This window comes from Euprymna scolopes, chromosome 34 (assembly GCF_053919585.1).
Source record: "Euprymna scolopes isolate OS-2025 chromosome 34, ASM5391958v1, whole genome shotgun sequence".
Lineage (NCBI taxonomy): Eukaryota > Metazoa > Mollusca > Cephalopoda > Sepiida > Sepiolidae > Euprymna > Euprymna scolopes.
The window spans coordinates 30360549-30380329 of NC_136515.1; the positions used below are offsets into that span (position 1 = coordinate 30360549).

General features: G+C 34.9%; 1 protein-coding gene across 2 annotated transcripts in view; it reads left to right on the forward strand.

The window, feature by feature from the left end:
* Positions 1-19781, forward strand: part of LOC145259151 (protein mesh-like) — a 450682-nt gene that overhangs the window by 305866 nt on the left and 125035 nt on the right. For both annotated transcript variants that reach the window (XM_080116860.1, XM_080116861.1), the window contains exons 10-11: positions 7920-8185; positions 9832-9984. In XM_080116860.1, coding sequence (XP_079972986.1) covers positions 7920-8185; positions 9832-9984 — 419 coding nt within the window. The remainder of the gene's footprint in view (positions 1-7919; positions 8186-9831; positions 9985-19781) is intronic.

The window sequence follows — 19781 nt, forward strand, 5'->3', positions numbered from 1 at the left end:
GACCAAAGAAATTGGGAAACTTTTTTATATTAACTGACCAAACAAATTGGGAAACTTTTTTATATTAATTGACCAAACACATTGGGAAACTTTTTTATATTAACTGACCAAACAAATTGAGAAACGTTTTTATATTAACTGACCAAAGAAATGGGGAAACGTTTTTATATTAACTGACCAAAGAAATGGGGAAACTTTTTTATATTAACTGACTAAACAAATTGGGAAACGTTTTTATATTAACTGACCAAACAAATTGGGAAACTTGTTTATATTAAGTGACAAAACACATTGGGAAACTTTTTATATTAACTGACCAAACAAATTGAGAAACGTTTTTATATTAACTGACCAAAGAAATTGGGAAACGTTTTTATATTAACTGACCAAAGAAATGGGGAAACTTTTTTATATTAACTGACCAAACAAAGTCGGAAACTTTTATATAATAACTGACCAAACAAATTCGGAAACTTTTTTATATTAACTGACCAAACAAATTGGGAAACGTTTTTATATAAACTGACCAAACAAATTCGGAAACTTTTGTATATTAACTGACCAAACAAATTGGGAAACTTTTTTATATTAACTGACCAAACAAATTGGGAAACATTTTTATATTAACTGACTAAACAAATTGGGAAACTTTTTATATTAATTAACTGACCAAATTAGGGAAACGTTTTTATATTAACTGACCAAACAAATTGAGAAACTTTTTTATATTAACTGACCAAACAAACTGGGAAACGTTTTTTTATTAACTGACCAAACAAGTTGGGAAACGTTTTTATATTAACTGACCAAACAAATTGGGAAACGTTTTTATATTAACTGACAAAACAAATTGGGAAACTTTTTAATATTAACTGACCAAAGAAATTGGGAAACTTTTTTATATTAACTGACCAAACAAATTGGGAAACTTTTTTATATTAACTGACCAAAGAAATTGGGAAACTTTTTTATATTAACTGACCAAACAAATTGGGAAACGTTTTTATATTAAGTGACCAAACAAATTGGGAAACTTTTTTATATTAACTGACCAAACAAATTGGGAAACATTTTTATATTAACTGACCAAAGAAATTGAGAAACGTTTTTATATTAACTGACCAAACAAATTGGGAAACGTTTTTATATTAACTGACCAAAGAAATGGGGGAAACTTTTTTATATTAACTGACCAAAGAAATGGGGAAAAGTTTTTATATTATCTGACCAAACAAATTGGGAAACTTTTTTATATTAACTGACCAAAGAAATGGGGAAACGTTTTTATATTAACTGACCAAAGAAATGGGGAAACGTTTTTATATTAACTGACCAAAGAAATGGGGAAACTTTTTTATATTAACTGACCAAAGAAATTGGGAAACTTTTTTATATTAACTGACCAAACAAATTGGGAAACTTTTTTATATTAATTGACCAAACACATTGGGAAACTTTTTTATATTAACTGACCAAACAAATTGAGAAACGTTTTTATATTAACTGACCAAAGAAATGGGGAAACGTTTTTATATTAACTGACCAAAGAAATGGGGAAACTTTTTTATATTAACTGACTAAACAAATTGGGAAACGTTTTTATATTAACTGACCAAACAAATTGGGAAACTTGTTTATATTAAGTGACAAAACACATTGGGAAACTTTTTATATTAACTGACCAAACAAATTGAGAAACGTTTTTATATTAACTGACCAAAGAAATTGGGAAACGTTTTTATATTAACTGACCAAAGAAATGGGGAAACTTTTTTATATTAACTGACTAAACAAATTGGGAAACGTTTTTATATAAACTGACCAAACAAATTGGGAAACTTTTTTATATTAACTGACCAAACAAATTGGGAAACTTTTTTATATTAACTGACCAAACAAATTGGGAAACTTTTTTATATTAACTGACCAAACAAATTGGGAAACGTTTTTATATTAACTGACCAAACAAATTGGGAAACTTTTTTATATTAACTGACCAAACAAATTGGGAAACGTTTTTATATTAACTGACCAAACAAATTGGGAAACTTTTTTATATTAACTGACCAAACAAATTTGGAAACGTTTTTATATTAACTGACCAAACAAATTGGGAAACTTTTTTATATTAACTGACCAAACAAATTGGGAAACGTTTTTATATTAACTGACCAAACAAATTGGGAAACTTTTTTATATTAACTGACCAAACAAATTGGGAAACTTTTTTATATTAACTGACCAAACAAATTGGGAAACTTTTTTATATTAACTGACCAAACAAATTGGGAAACTTTTTTATATTAACTGACCAAACAAATTGGGAAACTTTTTTATATTAACTGACCAAACAAATTGGGAAACGTTTTTATATTAACTGACCAAACAAATTGGGAAACTTTTTTATATTAACTGACCAAACAAATTGGGAAACGTTTTTATATTAACTGACCAAACAAATTGAGAAACGTTTTTATATTAAGTGACCAAACAAATTGGGAAACTTTTTTATATTAACTGACCAAACAAATTGGGAAACTTTTTTATATTAACTGACCAAACAAATTGGGAAACGTTTTTATATTAACTGACCAAACAAATGTGGAAACGTTTTTATATTAACTGACCAAACAAATTGGGAAACGTTTTTATATTAACTGACTAAACAAATTGGGAAACTTTTTTATATTAACTGACCAAAGAAATTGGGAAACTTTTTTATATTAACTGACTAAACAAATTGGGAAACTTTTTTATATTAACTGACCAAACAAATTGGGAAACGTTTTTATATTAACTGACCAAACAAATGTGGAAACGTTTTTATATTAACTGACTAAACAAATTGGGAAACTTTTTTATATTAACTGACTAAACAAATTGGGAAACTTTTTTATATTAACTGACCAAACAAATTGGGAAACTTTTTTATATTAACTGACTAAACAAATTTGGAAGCGTTTTTATATTAACTGACCAAACAAATTGGGAAACTTTTTTATATTTACTGACTAAACAAATTGGGAAACTTTTTTATATTAACTGACCAAACAAATTGGGAAACGTTTTTATATTAACTGACCAAACAAATGTGGAAACGTTTTTATATTAACTGACCAAACAAATTGGGAAACTTTTTTATATTAACTGACCAAACAAATTGGGAAACTTTTTTATATTAACTGACCAAACAAATTGGGAAACTTTTTTATATTAACTGACTAAACAAATTTGGAAGCGTTTTTATATTAAGTGACCAAACAAATTGGGAAACTTTTTTATATTAACTGACCAAAGAAATTGGGAAACTTTTTTATATTAACTGACCAAACAAATTGAGAAACGTTTTTATATTAAGTGACCAAACAAATTGGGAAACTTTTTTATTTTAACTGACTAAACAAAGTGGGAAACTTTTTTATTTTAACTGACTAAACAAATTGGGAAACTTTGTTATATTAACTGACTAAACAAATTGGGAAACTTTTTTATATTAACTGACTAAACAAATTGGGAAACTTTTTTATATTAACTGACCAAAGAAATTGGGAAACTTTTTTATATTAACTGACCAAAGAAATTGGGAAACTTTTTTATATTAACTGACCAAAGAAATTGGGAAACTTTTTTATATTAACTGACCAAACAAATTGGGAAACTTTTTTATATTAACTGACCAAAGAAATTGGGAAACGTTTTTATATTAACTGACCAAAGAAATTGGGAAACTTTTTTATATTAACTGACCAAAGAAATTGGGAAACTTTTTTATATTAACTGACCAAAGAAATGGGGAAACTTTTTTATATTTACTGACCAAACAAATTGGGAAACTTTTTTATATTAACTGACCAAAGAAATTGGGAAACTTTTTTATATTTACTGACCAAACAAATTGGGAAACTTTTTTATATTTACTGACCAAACAAATTGGGAAACTTTTTTATATTAACTGACTAAACAAATTGGGAAACGTTTTTATATTAACTGACCAAACAAATTGGGAAACTTTTTTATATTAACTGACCAAAGAAATTGGGAAACTTTTTTATATTAACTGACCAAAGAAATTGGGAAACTTTTTTATATTAACTGACCAAAGAAATGGGGAAACTTTTTTATATTTACTGACCAAACAAATTGGGAAACTTTTTTATATTAACTGACCAAAGAAATTGGGAAACTTTTTTATATTAACTGACAAAAGAAATTGGGAAACTTTTTTATATTAACTGACCAAAGAAATTGGGAAACTTTTTTATATTTACTGACTAAACAAATTGGGAAACGTTTTTATATTAACTGACCAAACAAATTGGGAAACTTTTTTATATTAACTGACCAAAGAAATTCGGAAACGTTTTTATATTAACTGACAAAAGAAATTGGGAAACTTTTTTATATTAACTGACAAAAGAAATTGGGAAACTTTTTTATATTAACTGACCAAAGAAATTGGGAAACTTTTTTATATTTACTGACTAAACAAATTGGGAAACGTTTTTATATTAACTGACCAAACAAATTGGGAAACGTTTTTATATTAACTGACCAAACAAATTGGGAAACTTTTTTATATTAACTGACCAAAAAATTCGGAAACGTTTTTATATTAACTGACAAAAGAAATTGGGAAACGTTTTTATATTAACTGACCAAACAAATTGGGAAACGTTTTTATATTAACTGACCAAACAAATTGGGAAACTTTTTTATATTTACTGACTAAACAAATTGGGAAACGTTTTTATATTAACTGACAAAAGAAATTCGGAAACGTTTTTATATTAACTGACAAAAGAAATTGGGAAACGTTTTTATATTAACTGACCAAACAAATTGGGAAACTTTTTTATATTAACTAACCAAAGAAATTCGGAAACGTTTTTATATTAACTGACAAAAGAAATTGGGAAACGTTTTTATATTAACTGACCAAAGAAATTGGGAAACGTTTTTATATTAACTGACCAAACAAATTGGGAAACGTTTTTATATTAACTGACAAAAGAAATTGGGAAACTTTTTTATATTAACTGACCAAAGAAATTGGGAAACGTTTTTATATTAACTGACCAAACAAATTGGGAAACTTTTTTATATTTACTGACTAAACAAATTGGGAAACGTTTTTATATTAACTGACCAAACAAATTGGGAAACTTTTTTATATTAACTGACCAAAGAAATGGGGAAACTTTTTTATATTAACTGACTAAACAAATTGGGAAACGTTTTTATATTAACTGACCAAACAAATTGGGAAACGTTTTTATATTAACTGACCAAAGAAATGGGGAAACTTTTTTATATTAACTGACCAAAGAAATTGGGAAACGTTTTTATATTAACTGACTAAACAAATTGGGAAACGTTTTTATATTAACTGACCAAACAAATTGGGAAACTTTTTTATATTAACTGACCAAAAAAATGGGGAAACTTTTTTATATTAACTGACTAAACAAATTGGGAAACGTTTTTATATTAACTGACCAAACAAATTGGGAAACTTTTTTATATTTACTGACTAAACAAATTGGGAAACTTTTTTATATTAACTGACCAAAGAAATTGGGAAACTTTTTTTATATTAACTGACCAAACAAATTGGGAAACGTTTTTATATTAACTGACCAAACAAATTGGGAAACTTTTTTATATTAACTGACCAAAGAAATGGGGAAACTTTTTTATATTAACTGACCAAAGAAATGGGGAAACTTTTTTATATTAACTGACTAAACAAATTGACAAATGTTTTTATATTAACTGACCAAACAAATTGGGAAACTTTTTTATATTTACTGACCAAAGAAATTGGGAAACTTTTTTATATTTACTGACTAAACAAATTGGGAAACATTTTTATATTAACTGACCAAAGAAATGGGGAAACGTTTTTATATTAACTGACCAAACAAATTGGGAAACTTTTTTATATTTACTGACTAAACAAATTGGGAAACTTTTTTATATTAACTGACTAAACAAATTGGGAAACGTTTTTATATTAACTGACTAAACAAATTGGGAAACTTTTTTATATTAACTGACCAAAGAAATGGGGAAACTTTTTTATATTTACTGACTAAACAAATTGGGAAACGTTTTTATATTAACTGACTAAACAAATTGGGAAACATTTTTATATTAACTGACCAAAAAAATTGGGAAACTTTTTTATATTAACTGACCAAAGAAATTGGGAAACGTTTTTATATTAACTGACCAAACAAATTGGGAAACTTTTTTATATTAACTGACCAAAGAAATTGGGAAACTTTTTTATATTTACTGACCAAACAAATTGGGAAATTTTTTTATATTAACTGACCAAAGAAATGCGGAAACTTTTTTATATTAAGTGACCAAAGAAATTGGGAAACTTTTTTATATTAACTGACCAAACAAATTGGGAAACTTTTTTATATTAACTGACTAAACAAATTGGGAAACTTTTTTATATTAACTGACCAAAAAAATTGGGAAACTTTTTTATATTAACTGACCAAAGAAATTGGGAAACTTTTTTATATTAACTGACCAAAGAAATTGGGAAACTTTTTTATATTAACTGACCAAAGAAATTGGGAAACTTTTTTATATTAACTGACCAAAGAAATTGGGAAACTTTTTTATATTAACTGACCAAAGAAATTGGGAAACTTTTTTATATTAACTGACCAAAGAAATTGGGAAACTTTTTTATATTAACTGACTAAACAAATTGGGAAACTTTTTTATATTAACTGACCAAACAAATTGGGAAACGTTTTTATATTAACTGACCAAACAAATTGGGAAACGTTTTTATATTAAGTGACCAAACAAATTGGGAAACTTTTTTATATTAACTGACCAAACAAATTGGGAAACGTTTTTATATTAACTGACCAAACAAATTGGGAAACGTTTTTATATTAAGTGACCAAACAAATTGGGAAACCTTTTTATATTAACTGACCAAAGAAATTGGGAAACTTTTTCATATTAAGTGACCAAAGAAATTGGGAAACTTTTTTATATTAACTGACTAAACAAATTGGGAAACTTTGTTATATTAACTGACCAAACAAATTGGGAAACGTTGTTATATTAACTGACCAAACAAATTGGGAAACGTTTTTATATTAAGTGACCAAACAAATTGGGAAACTTTTTTATATTAACTGACCAAACAAATTCGGATCTGTTTTCTATTTACTGACCAAACAAATTGGGAAACATTTTTATATTAACTGACCAAATAACTAAAATAAAACAACTGCTCAAAGGCAGCTAAATTCATGGTGTTAATTTAACATATAAATCACTTTCTGTAAAAGGTGGCTCTTTTCATCGTTAGGCAGGTACCATTTATTATATTTTAATCCTATTCAACATTTGAGTGTAAGCAATGCAAGAACACAAAGTGCAGATTGAAAACACCAATTCAATGTGGACACAGAGTGAACATGCAAATCAACGAAGAAGCAAGATTTCCAAATCAACTAGTATTTTCACATTAACAAAGTCAAATTAATTTCTTACAGAATATAACAAATTTAATAAAAATATGAATTTAATTTTATTCTTTAATGTTTTTTCAGAGAATGTAGAAATATTTTAACAAGTCATAAGCACTTGTTTAATATTTGATTCCATATATGCAAGGAATACAAAGGAGTACCATATTTTTGAAAATATATTCTGAAACTTATGTTCTTTCTCGGGTTAATGTTCGTACACTCTGCTTTTTGCTTGGCATCCTGCTTTCTCAGGTTAAATTTTGACCTAGTTATTCATGTATTGCATTCTTTTGTTTGTTTTTTCGATATTACAAAAAGTATTTATTTCTTTGTTTACGTCCAACTAGGAAAATACTTAATGTTTTTAATTGGAATGCATTTTTTAGTTGTTACGTTTCACTACGACAGGGTGACTTCATCCGGGAACCAATGTTGTTATCGCAAAGACGGTAGTTTGATGTACAGTAGTGACACAAGACATGGCAGTACCCCAGACAAGGCTGCTGCTTTGGGAAAACATCCTTTTGACAAACCGAACCATGTACCCGGGTTGTCTCACTGGGTATGGGATGTGATACCTTATTACTATTGTTGCTTGTGGGGTTCTCGATGCAATACATACATGGTTGAAAGACCCACTGTCAACTGCCGAAGCTATCAACTTCCAACAACCGGTAAGTTCACTTAACTCAGTTCACAATATTGGCTTTTCTATGGCATCTTTCACTCTCCTTTTAACAATCTTCCCATTTTTGATAAGAACTCTATAAACATTTTGCCAGTTTATTTTTGGGACATAATGAAACCATTTGCATCTGGAGATTATTGTCTTAATACTATGGCCATCGTCATCATTGTAATACAGTTGTGGTTAGTCTATTTGTATAAATAAAAGCAACAAAGTTATTTCAAATAATTAGCTTCAGTTTTGACTGCCTATGTTATTTATTTACTATCTTTTCACATTTATAATATTCTAAATGATTTAATTCAAATATGAGTTAATTCAATTTACCAACCTCATTATGATGTAACAAATGCGACATAAAGACAATGGCCGGTTTTCAACAACCTTTAAAAATTGTCTGAATCCAACTCAGCGCCATTCTTATATAATCTGTAAAAATAAAACTATATAACGCTAAAACTCTCTTAATTTCTATTGTTTGTCACATCACGTGATTTTGACGTCATTATTTGTACATTGTACAAGTTCAAAAATAAAAACATATTTGTAAATTAAATAGCAAAATAACAAGTTTATCAATTATAAGATTGACATGTATTTCAATGGCATATGCGAAAGCCACATCCCATCTAAAAACACTAAAACAAAGACAGCTAACAATCATGCGATATACGATTATGTTCACATGCCAAAATCATTCACGTACTCGAAATCATTTTTTGTGCTCAAAGGAAAATTTGTTGTTTGATCCGATCATTAAAGACCAGAATTTCAATATTGCTAACACAGATGGACAAGATAGATATAAGACAATCTGCTAACATGATATTACTCTCAGCTCCCTTGCCTTTTGGAAAACTCCTAACTTTTTGAATGACCAATCCATCCATATTCGAATCATTCGCAAATGCATACATCTACAAGTATATTTTTTGCATTTATAATTTTATTATTATTTCATTTATTATTACATTTTAACTGCTTAGTGTGGCTCTTGGCACATTCCAAAGACCATCGTCTATTACCCTAAAAAAATCAGGATCCAAGTTATACTATTTTTTTTTTTAATATTTAGTTCTATGATTTTTTTTCCAATGTTTTATTCCATTATTAAACATTATATCTTTGCTATTAAAGGCATATTATTTACGATGCATTTTCCATATTTCAAAGTTGGGTAAGGCTTGAAAACAACAAACACAAATAAAGATTCAAAAAGTGTGGGGCGTAATTTTTGGTTTTTCTATAATAATATATAATCAATAAAACAGGATTCATTTTGTTTAAACCATTTTTCTAAACAAATGTTTTGCTTTTCTGAACAGTAAATGCACAAATGAGATTCATACCTTTCCTGTTATATGCAGGCAACTTTGAGTTAACTGCTAACATTAACATAATAAATATGATGAATTCAATATTACACATAATTACATATAGCAAATTACACATAATTGCACATAGCAAATATCATCTTTGTTGTAGAGAAAATTGCCAATTCTAGTTACCATTTTTGTTAATTGCAAAACATAAAAATCTAAAAGTTTCTATGAAACAAACCATTATCGTGGATCAATTTTGTAATTCATCTTGTCTAAAAAATATACCATTGTATTTTACTTCATTTTTCAGTTGCCATATTTGGAGATCCCCATATTATCACATCTTACGGTTTTGCTTATACTATGCAAGCAATTGGGACATATTGGCTCTCAAAAACCACTACTGTCTATTCAGTTCCTTTTGAATTGCAAGGCAGGTTCGTTAGGTCGAATTTAATAAAAGGTAAGTTACCATAAAAGCTATTTAGAGTTAAACATTCTTAACAGATATTTTCCGTTTCACCCCCACCCCCACATCTTATTTAATTTTTTCTTTTCTACGTTTCTTTTTCTCATTTTTCTACAATTTCTTTTTTCTTTATTTTCTGTTTTACGTTTTTCACTGCTTATTTTTGTTATTCGTCGATTTCTTTTTCTTTTTCTTTTTTTATTCTGTTTTGCCATTCTGTTTTTCTTTTTCTTTTTATTGTTATCGTTCCTTTTGTTTTTTGTTTTTCTTTTTTCGTATTTCAAACTTATATTTGTGAGGAGACAAGTTTTACTCCACAATTGTCTCTTTTCTATATTAATAACATTGTGTGATCATGTGTCTGCGTGCATTTGCCTGCACAGGTTTCTTGCCTCTATGTGATGATTATTATTTGATGAAATCAAAATATGCAAAGTATTTGTTTAATCCTGTTAAAAAAAAATAAAAAGTAATTACGAAATTCAATCAAATAACAATGCATTTCTGTTTCTTCGCAAGCAAGTCAGCTTTCTTAATAGATAAAAAAAGAATGAATTATTTTGTGACTCTTTATTAGCTTATCCACTGTTAATAAACAGACAGATAAAGATAAATATAGAGAGTGAGAGAGACACTAAAACGAAAGTGATAGACACCTTGTAAACTAAATGCACAGTCAAACAACATAGGATGAAAGTTATAGAAACTTAATAACAAATAAAGTCACTTGCTGAGTTAATTGCAAATTGCAGCTAATTAGATCTAAATAATATTTTAGTATTTTATGTTATTACTACCTTAGAGAAACAAATTAGGATTTATATAAGAGTGAATGCAGTATTCTGGTGAAAGAATCTATCGTAGAGTAAGTCAAAAAGTATCACAAAATTGTATAACAACTGACTCTCACCCCACCCCAAATTATTAGGGCAACAAATGGACTCTTGTAATCTGTGTTGAAACAAAAAGTATAAATTGTATAACTATTTGAAATTTGTAGAAATATCATTAGAATTGTGTGGTCTAAAATGTAATTAAATAAATTGATTATGTTATGAAAGGAATAAAGTAACTTACATAAACAGGTGCGCGTCTCTCCTGTCAGATGGCGGAATGAGGGAGAGAAAGATGTAATGTGCATCCAGGAGACAAGCGCCCGCATGTTTGTGTGTTGTGTGGGTGCATAAGAGAGACGGACGAAAAGGAAAGACTTACCTCGGGGCCGGCTCGGCGTCGCCGACCGAAAATAGAGAAAGAAAGATCAAGATGGCGGCCGCCGTCTTTTGTAAAGGATGATATCTCGCAAAGTCACATGAATTCTCGCAATATGCAAATTTAGCCGGCCTGCAACGGCCATAAAAGCGGGTGATTGAAAGACATTGGGAGAGCGATGATTGACTTGGTCGGGAATCGTGTTGCTGTTGCTTCTTGTGCCGTGTGGGTGCGAACATATCTTATCATTGTTGGGTCCGTTCTGAGTAACCGTTCGCGTCCGTCTAGGTATCTTTCTAGTTGGTGCAGAACCGGTGTTTACTGGTTATTGAATTGCTTTACGTTGCTGCAACATTATACATCTACAGAGGGCGCAGTAATTTTAAAGGACTTTCCTTACACATTTTCTACAAGCTATTTCGGCTATTTGCCCTCTAGGACTATGACCGAGTCGAAATTCGACTTAAAGCTCATACCCGAGTTTGACGGGTCCATGTCCATTGTCGACTGGGTTGAAAGGGTCGAGCTGACGTGCGACCTTTGTAAGGTAAAAAGGGTACACACTGTGATTCCCTTGAGATTGGCTGGGGGTGCCTCGAGTGTGTATCAGCAACTCAGTGCTGCCGAAAAGGGAGATGTCACCGCAATTAAAGCTGCACTGTACAAAGCATTCGCCATGGATCCCTGTACGGCCTATGAAAAATTTGCTTCCCGAAAACTTCTACCAGAGGAAAGCGTGGACGTTTTCTTGCGGAGTTAAAGAAACTTGCAGTCCTATTCGGTGGAGGGGTGTCGGAGCGGACGCGTTTGTGGTGGGCTTTCCCACTCGGGTGAAGCAGCTACTGAGAGCCTCAACCAGCGTTTCAACAACGCCCATGGAATACTTGATGGAACGTGCTCAAGCCATCATCAAAGATGAGGAGGACCTGGGGGAACCAGTTGTTGTTAATGTAGACATTGGTTACCTCCCTTGCTTCAGTTACATGGTTACCTCCCTTGCTTGTGGTGATATAAATAGGAGTCGGCCATCTTGGTTTAGTCAGTTCGTTCATACAGTTTAGACAGACTACAAGTGTCTTAACAAATGGTAGCAGAGATATCCCTCTGTGTGCGACAAAACGAAAAAAAAAAAAAAAAAAATTTTTTTTTTTTGTACAGCTTGTCTGTAGCACTAGACAGATCGGATATCGGATATGGCAACTTCGAACAAACAACCTCCATTGTTGGAGGGGGAGGATGTTTACGAGAACTGGAAACAAGACGTTGAAATGTGGTCGTTGTTCACGGATCTTTCTGAGGAAAAAAAAGGGCCAGCAGTGTTTTTGACGCTACCACCGAATATTAGAGAATGTGTCCGTGAATTGCCAACAAGTGACATCGGCGGACGAGATGGCTTGAAGATCTTAATAAAGAAACTGGATGACATATATTTAAAGGATGAACACACGCGCGCTTACATGACTTTTAAGGAATTTTACACTTATAAAAGATCGTCAGGTACCAGTATAAATGACTTTCTTGGTCGTTGTACCAAAGATTAAAAAAATTCCACATTATTCTACCGGAAGGAGTGCAAGCTTTTCTTGTTTTGAACGCGGTTAACATATCGGAAGAGAACGAAAAATTAGCGCGGACAACGTGTTCTGTTTTGACGTATCAAAACATGAAGGAATCGATAAAGAAAGTATTTGGTGACATTTATCGTGATGAAAATGTACCGGCAGTGAAATCAGAGCCCGAAATCGTCAACTATAATTATTCTAAACCGGGTAACAACAAAAGGCGTTTTCGTCGAGGACAATCTAATCCATGTGACCGAAGTGGAAACGTGTTGTTGTGTTACAAATGTCAGTCTCCGAACCATCTAATTAGAGAGTGTCCTAGAAATACGCCCAGGTTTACGGAAGCGACAGAACAAATACACATTACGTTGTTCATTCAAGAAAATATTTATTTGAACAGTACAAATGAAAAAATTTCAAATCTTGTAAAGGAAACATTTGGAATGGCAGTCTTGGATTCTGCTTGTACTCGCACACTGGCTGGCGAAGTGTGGCTTGATGTTTATTTGGATACTTTAAATGAAAGTGACCTGCAACTAGTGAAGTATACGAACTCAGACCGGAGTTTTTGTTTTGGTGATGGAGTGGCTGTCACAGCAATTAAAGTTGCTAAATTTCCGGTTACACTCGGAGGTATAAGAGTTTATATCGAAGCAGATATTGTGAAAAACGACTTGCCTCTCCTATTAAGTCACAAATCAATGAAGACAGCAGGAATAGTGCTAGATTTCCGGAAAGATATGTGCTGGATTTTTGATAAATGTATTGAACTAAAGACCACAACTTCAGGGCACTATTGTCTCCCCTTAACAAATAAGTTGTTGGATCATAGTGGTACTAAGAACATTGTATTACATGTTCAGAATTTTGGTCAGTGTTCTTTCACAGAAAAAAAAAAAAGCAGAAAAACTTCATCGACAGTTTGCTCATGCCTCGAAGGAAAAACTTGTTTCCTTGGTTAAAAAAAGTGGCAAATTCAATGACAAGGAATTTATAAAGGCGATTGAGGAGGTTTGTGAAAACTGTCAAATTTGCCTTAGATTTAAAAAAGCTCCACTGCGACCGGTTGTGGGATTGCCTCTTGGCAATAGATTTAATCACACAGTTTGCATGGATTTGAAAGAGTTCATCCACAATGAGGTGTGGATACTACATCTCATTGATGCCGCTACCAGGTATTCAGCGGCAACATTGATCAAAACAAAGAAGAAGGAGGAGATCATCAAAAACATCTTTATGATGTGGATTACCTATTTCGGATCTCCTGTTCGTTTTCTGAGTGATAATGGGGGTGAATTCAACAACGAACACTATAGACAGATGAATGAAAAACTCAACATAGAGACCTGTACTACTGCCGCAGAAAGTCCATTCAGCAACGGTACTGTAGAACGTCATAATTTGATAGTTGCTGAGGCAATGAAAAAAACAATTGACGATGAGAAGTGTGAACCTGAAATTGCCTTGGCATGGGCTATTTGTGCAAAAAATGCCCTCCTCAATTACTCTGGACACAGTCCAAATGAACTTGTATTCAGTTTCAATGTAAATACACCCTCAATTCTGACAGACCAGTTACCTGCTATGGAGTCCTCTACTACAAGTGACATGGTGAGAAAAAATTTAAATGCTCTCCATAGTGCAAGGAGAAACTTTTTGGAAGCTGAGTCCAGTGAGAGAATTAGGAGAGCTCTCAGGTCTAATGTCAGAACTTATGCTGATGAAGATTATGCTACCGGAGACCAAATCTATTATCGGAGGCAGGGTTTTAAAGGATGGCGTGGTCCAGCAAAAGTGTTAGGCAGAGAAGGCCAGTTTGTCTTAATCAGACATGGCGGAGCATTTTATAGGATGCATCCGTGCCAATTGATGAAAGTGAATAAAAACAACGAAAAAAGAACAAAAAAAGCTGAAATGCTGGGAAACACTACAGAAGGGAAGAATGAATACCTTTCAGTTGAGGAGGAGGAGTTGCAGAATCAAGTGGTAGAAAGTGAAGATATAGACAGAGAAGAAGTTGTTGATAGTTCTACCAGTTTAAGAGATAAGACTGAAAAACCTGGCCGAAATAAGACCATAACTTATAAAATAAATGGAAGTGGGGAGTGGAAGAAAGGAAAGGTTATGTCAGTACAGCCTAAATCAACTGGCAAATATAGTCATTGGATCAATATAGAACCTGAGGATGAAAACGAGGGTCAAGTTTGTATCAACTGGAATCATATTGATCATTGGAGAGAAGTGCCCCAATATACTGAACAGGAAAATGTAGTCCTGCTCACCGCTGAACAAGAGCAGTCGAAAGCTGTAATGGATGCCAAGCATAAAGAAATAAAAAACATGAACACCTATGAAGTATTTGAATGTGTGCCATACACAGGTCAAAAAACAATATCCACAAGATGGGTGATTACTGAAAAATTCAAGGATAATCAGAAAACAATGAAAGCTCGCCTTGTAGCACGAGGCTATGAAGAAAATAGTAATCTGAAAACGGACTCCCCAACATGTAGCCGTGAAGCTATGCGAATGGTCATGCTAACCGCATCAATAAAGAATTGGATGCTGCAGACCATAGATTTTACCTCAGCCTTTTTGCAAGGTGGTATTTTAGAGAGAGATGTGTACCTGAGGCCACCATCTGATGTTTGTCCTAAATCTCAAGTGTGGAAATTAAAAAGATGCATCTATGGATTGAATGATGCTCCACGGGCATGGTACAAGAGAGTTACTCAGGCTTTGATTGAATTAAAAGGAGTAGCAAGTGCTTATGATAATACATTGTTTTTGTGGCATGATATTAAAGGAAATTTAACTGGAATTCTTGCTATGCACGTGGATGATTTTGTTTTCTGTGGAAACACAGAGTTTGAAAGGGATGTGATTGCAACATTGAAAGAAAAATTTAAGGTGGGATCTCATGAAAGTGGAACATTCAAATATGTTGGACTGAATGTTAATCAACAGGAAAATGGGATCACTGTAGAACAAGATCTATATGTATCTTCCATATCTCCAATAGAAATAAGCAAAGGGAGGATACTGAGGAAAAATGATGAACTGAATGAAGAAGAAAAGCATGAGTTGAAGAGACTTGCAGGTCAGATGATGTGGGTTTCAACTCAAACACGCCCTGATATAGCTTTTGATGTGTGTAAAATGAGCAACACTGGAAAGCATCCCAAAGTAAAAGCCTTATTTGAGGCGAATAAAGCCTTATCAAAATTGAAATCCAAGAAGGGTTCTATAACATTTCCAAAATTGGGAAAGCCCTCAGATTTACACATTTTGTGTTATACTGATGCCTCTTATGCCAGTCTGGAAGATGGATCTTCACAGGGTGGTTTTGTTGTCTTTATTGGAGGAAGTACTGACAAAATGGCCCCCATGTGTTGGGCGTCAAAGAAATTGGACAGAGTGACAAAAAGCCCATTGGCCTCAGAGACTCTTGCTCTGAATGAGGGAGCTGATGCTGGTGTTTTGACTGCGGTTATGATACAAGAGGTATTTCAGTTATCTAAATTGCCAGACGTTCTCTGCAAGACAGATAATGCATCACTTGTGGAGACATTGAATTCCAACAATCTGGTAAGCGATCGACGATTGAGAATAGATGTAGCAAGGCTGAAGGAAATGAAGAGTAGAGGTGAGATACAGATAGAATGGATCAAGGGTTGTGATCAGGTCTCTGATTGTTTGACCAAGGCAGGAGCTTCGTCTGAGCTTCTAAGGGACTTGTTAAATCAGAAATAAATTATTCACTTGAGGACAGCAGCAATGTTAATGTAGACATTGGTTACCTCCCTTGCTTCAGTTACATGGTTACCTCCCTTGCTTGTGGTGATATAAATAGGAGTCGGCCATCTTGGTTTAGTCAGTTCGTTCGTACAGTTTAGACAGACTACAAGTGTCTTAACAGTTGTGATGGCGACACAGACAGGCCAGATTGGCGCTCGGGAGATTCCGAATCAGAACCCTGCAAGCAATGGGAAATGTTTTCACTGCGGCCAATGCGGACATTTTGCAAGGAATTGCGCCAACAGGGGGCGTGTGCGCTGTTTTAATTGTGGCGGTTTGGGGCATCTAGCTCAAAACTGTGCGGGAAACGTATCAGGGGAGAGAACATCAGCGCCGCCCTGCTCCCCGAGCAAAATTTGAACAAGGCGCAACCAGTAATGACCATCTACGTAAACAGGATACCCTGCTCAGCACTTCTCGACTCAGGCTGTTCACATACTATAGTGAACGCCAGACTGTGTCTAAGTTGGACTAAAAGAAAGATCAAAGTCACCACGATAGGAGGCGAGACCCAGACATGCTGTGGAGCTAGAATGGTCGAGATCTACATGGACACCGGTGCAGCCACTAAGATCAATGTGCTCGTGACCCAAGGAAATCTCCTGGGGTTTGACCTGTTGCTCGGATACGATGCCATCAAGGCGCTGGGGGGAGTCGCAATTCATCGGGATGGAAAAGTGCGATTCTTGGAGGCCCCAGTGTGTGCAGCGCTCCACATCGATCGGCCGGATTTTACAGTGGACTACGACTCTCGCAAGAGGGCCTGGATTGCATCTTGAAAGTGGACTGAGGGAAGGGCACCAACTAAACTCAAGAATGGGGTTGCAGAGTACCCTATAGCCAGTGAGGCCCGAACAGAATACGAAAGGGAACTAAAGGCGTGGATCCAAGATGACTGGTTAATCCCCTACCCTGAGGAGACAAGCTTGGGCCTCCCAAGGGTCTAATACCCTTGATGGCAGTAGTCCAGCATAACAAGTCGAAAGTACGGCCGGTGCTGGACTATAGGGAGCTTAACAAACATATTGAAGCCTACACTACCGATGCTGATGTATGCATCAGCAAGTTGAGGGAATGGCGTCAGAAAGGCACTAATATCTCGATATTGGATTTGCGAAAAGCCTATTTACAGGTGCGAGTTGATGAGACGTTGTGGCCGTTCCAGACAGTTTGGTTCCAGGGGCAGAAATACTGCCTTACACGCCTCGGCTTTGGCCTAAATGTGGCACCACAGATCATGAAGACTATTGTCAACACAGTATTGTCCCAAGAAAAGCCCATGAGGGACTCAACGTCAGCTTACATTGATGACGTATACGTCAATGAAGATGTACAGTCTGCGTCGTGTGTAAAAGAAAAGTTGGCTCAGTTTGGTCTGGAATGCAAGAATCCCGAACGTTTGAGAGAAGGAGCATGTGTATTGGGATTGGATGTTTATGAAGAAGATGGCACCCTACAATGGAGGCGTGGCAGTGAAATTCCAAGCATCCCTAACATTGTTACAAGGCGGACCGTTTTTTCTTGGTGTGGAAAACTTGTTGGTTACTTACCGGCCTGTGGTTGGCTCCACGCAGCTGTTGGTGTAATTAAACGCAGAGCAAATTTAACAACTACGGGTTGGGATGACATATCCGATGATGTCCTACTAACTCTGATGATTAAAGAGACACTGGAGAGAGTGAACAAGAAGGACCCTGCCTGTGGGCAGTGGTGTGTTAACGGAGACAACGTAGGTGTGTGGGTTGATGCCAGTTCTTTGGCGTTGGGAGTATCGTTGGAGCAAGGAGGAAACGTGTTCGAAGATGCTTGTTGGCTGCGGCCCGTAACAGATTCTCAGCATATCAACCTGGCAGAGCTGGACGCCGTTGTAAAGGGGATAAATCTGGCCCTGCAGTGGCAGTCTAAGAAGTTGACCTTGTACACAGATTCTCTCTGTGTCTACCACTGGGTGTCTGACACACTTTCAGGATGGACACGAATCCGTACCAAGGCAGCAAGCGAAATGTTAATACGGAGAAGGCTAGACACGCTAAAAAACCTGGTATCTGAGTATGGGCTATCACTGAGCGTTACTCTGGTGCCATCACATTGTAATCGTGCTGACCAACTGACCCGAGTACCTCACAAATGGTATGAAGCCGCGAAGATGGGAATGGAGATTACTGCTCGATCTTGTGCAGTTGCAATCGACCCATGTCAAATACAAAAAATTCATGCACAGAGCGGACATCCGGGTATCAAGAGGACCCTTTATTTTGTGAGGCGCGTATACCCAGCAGTGACCAAGATGGATGTCAGACAGATCATCAGAAATTGTGAGGCTTGCCAGTCTATTGATCCTGCACCAGAGCGATGGCAGAAGGGTCGATTGGAAGTTGAGGGTGTGTGGCAGCTGCTGGCCATGGATATTACCCATTACAGTGGCAAGCCCTTTCTAACTCTCATTGATTGAGGGCCTACGAGATTTGCGGTGTGGCGGCAGATGACCAGACAGGATTCGGCAAATGTTGTTCGCCACCTATCATCCATTTTTTCTGAGCGAGGTGCGCCGGAAGAGCTCCTGACTGACAATGATGCAGCGTTGTAGCCAGCAAGTCCGGCAGTTGTTAGATGAGTGGGGCGTCCGACTACGGTTGCGATGTGCGCATGTGCCGTCAGGAAATGGCATTGCTGAAAGAAGCCATCACAGCATCAAGAGAATTGCTGCCAGGAAGCGATGTACTATTACGGAAGCCACATATTGGTATAACATTACGCCAAAGGACAGGACGTCTCCTTCAACCACACCTGGGAATGCTATTTGCACATACCGAGTCGGAGTGAAGGGAATCAACACTACGCAGCCAGCCGACAAGGGAACATGTAACAGATATGAAGTGGGAGATCCAGTGTGAGTGGGGCCCCCAGGAAATCGGTGCACCGACAAGTTTAAGCGAGGATAAATATCTGGAGTGATTAGCCAGCAGTCTGTTTTGGTCGATGGAACCCCACGACATGTGCAAGATCTTCGTCCAGCTACCGAGGCACGTCACACAACTACAGAAGAAAGCAGTGAAGTGTCCAGTGATGAGCTGCTGATACACGGATTCATTGAGCCCCCTCCAGAGACTGATAGCGATACTTTGTCTGATGAGGCAGAACCAGATCCAGAGCCCGAATCTGAAACAGTGAATGTACCTCTTCACAGAAGCACATGCACTTAAAGGCCACCCCCACAAT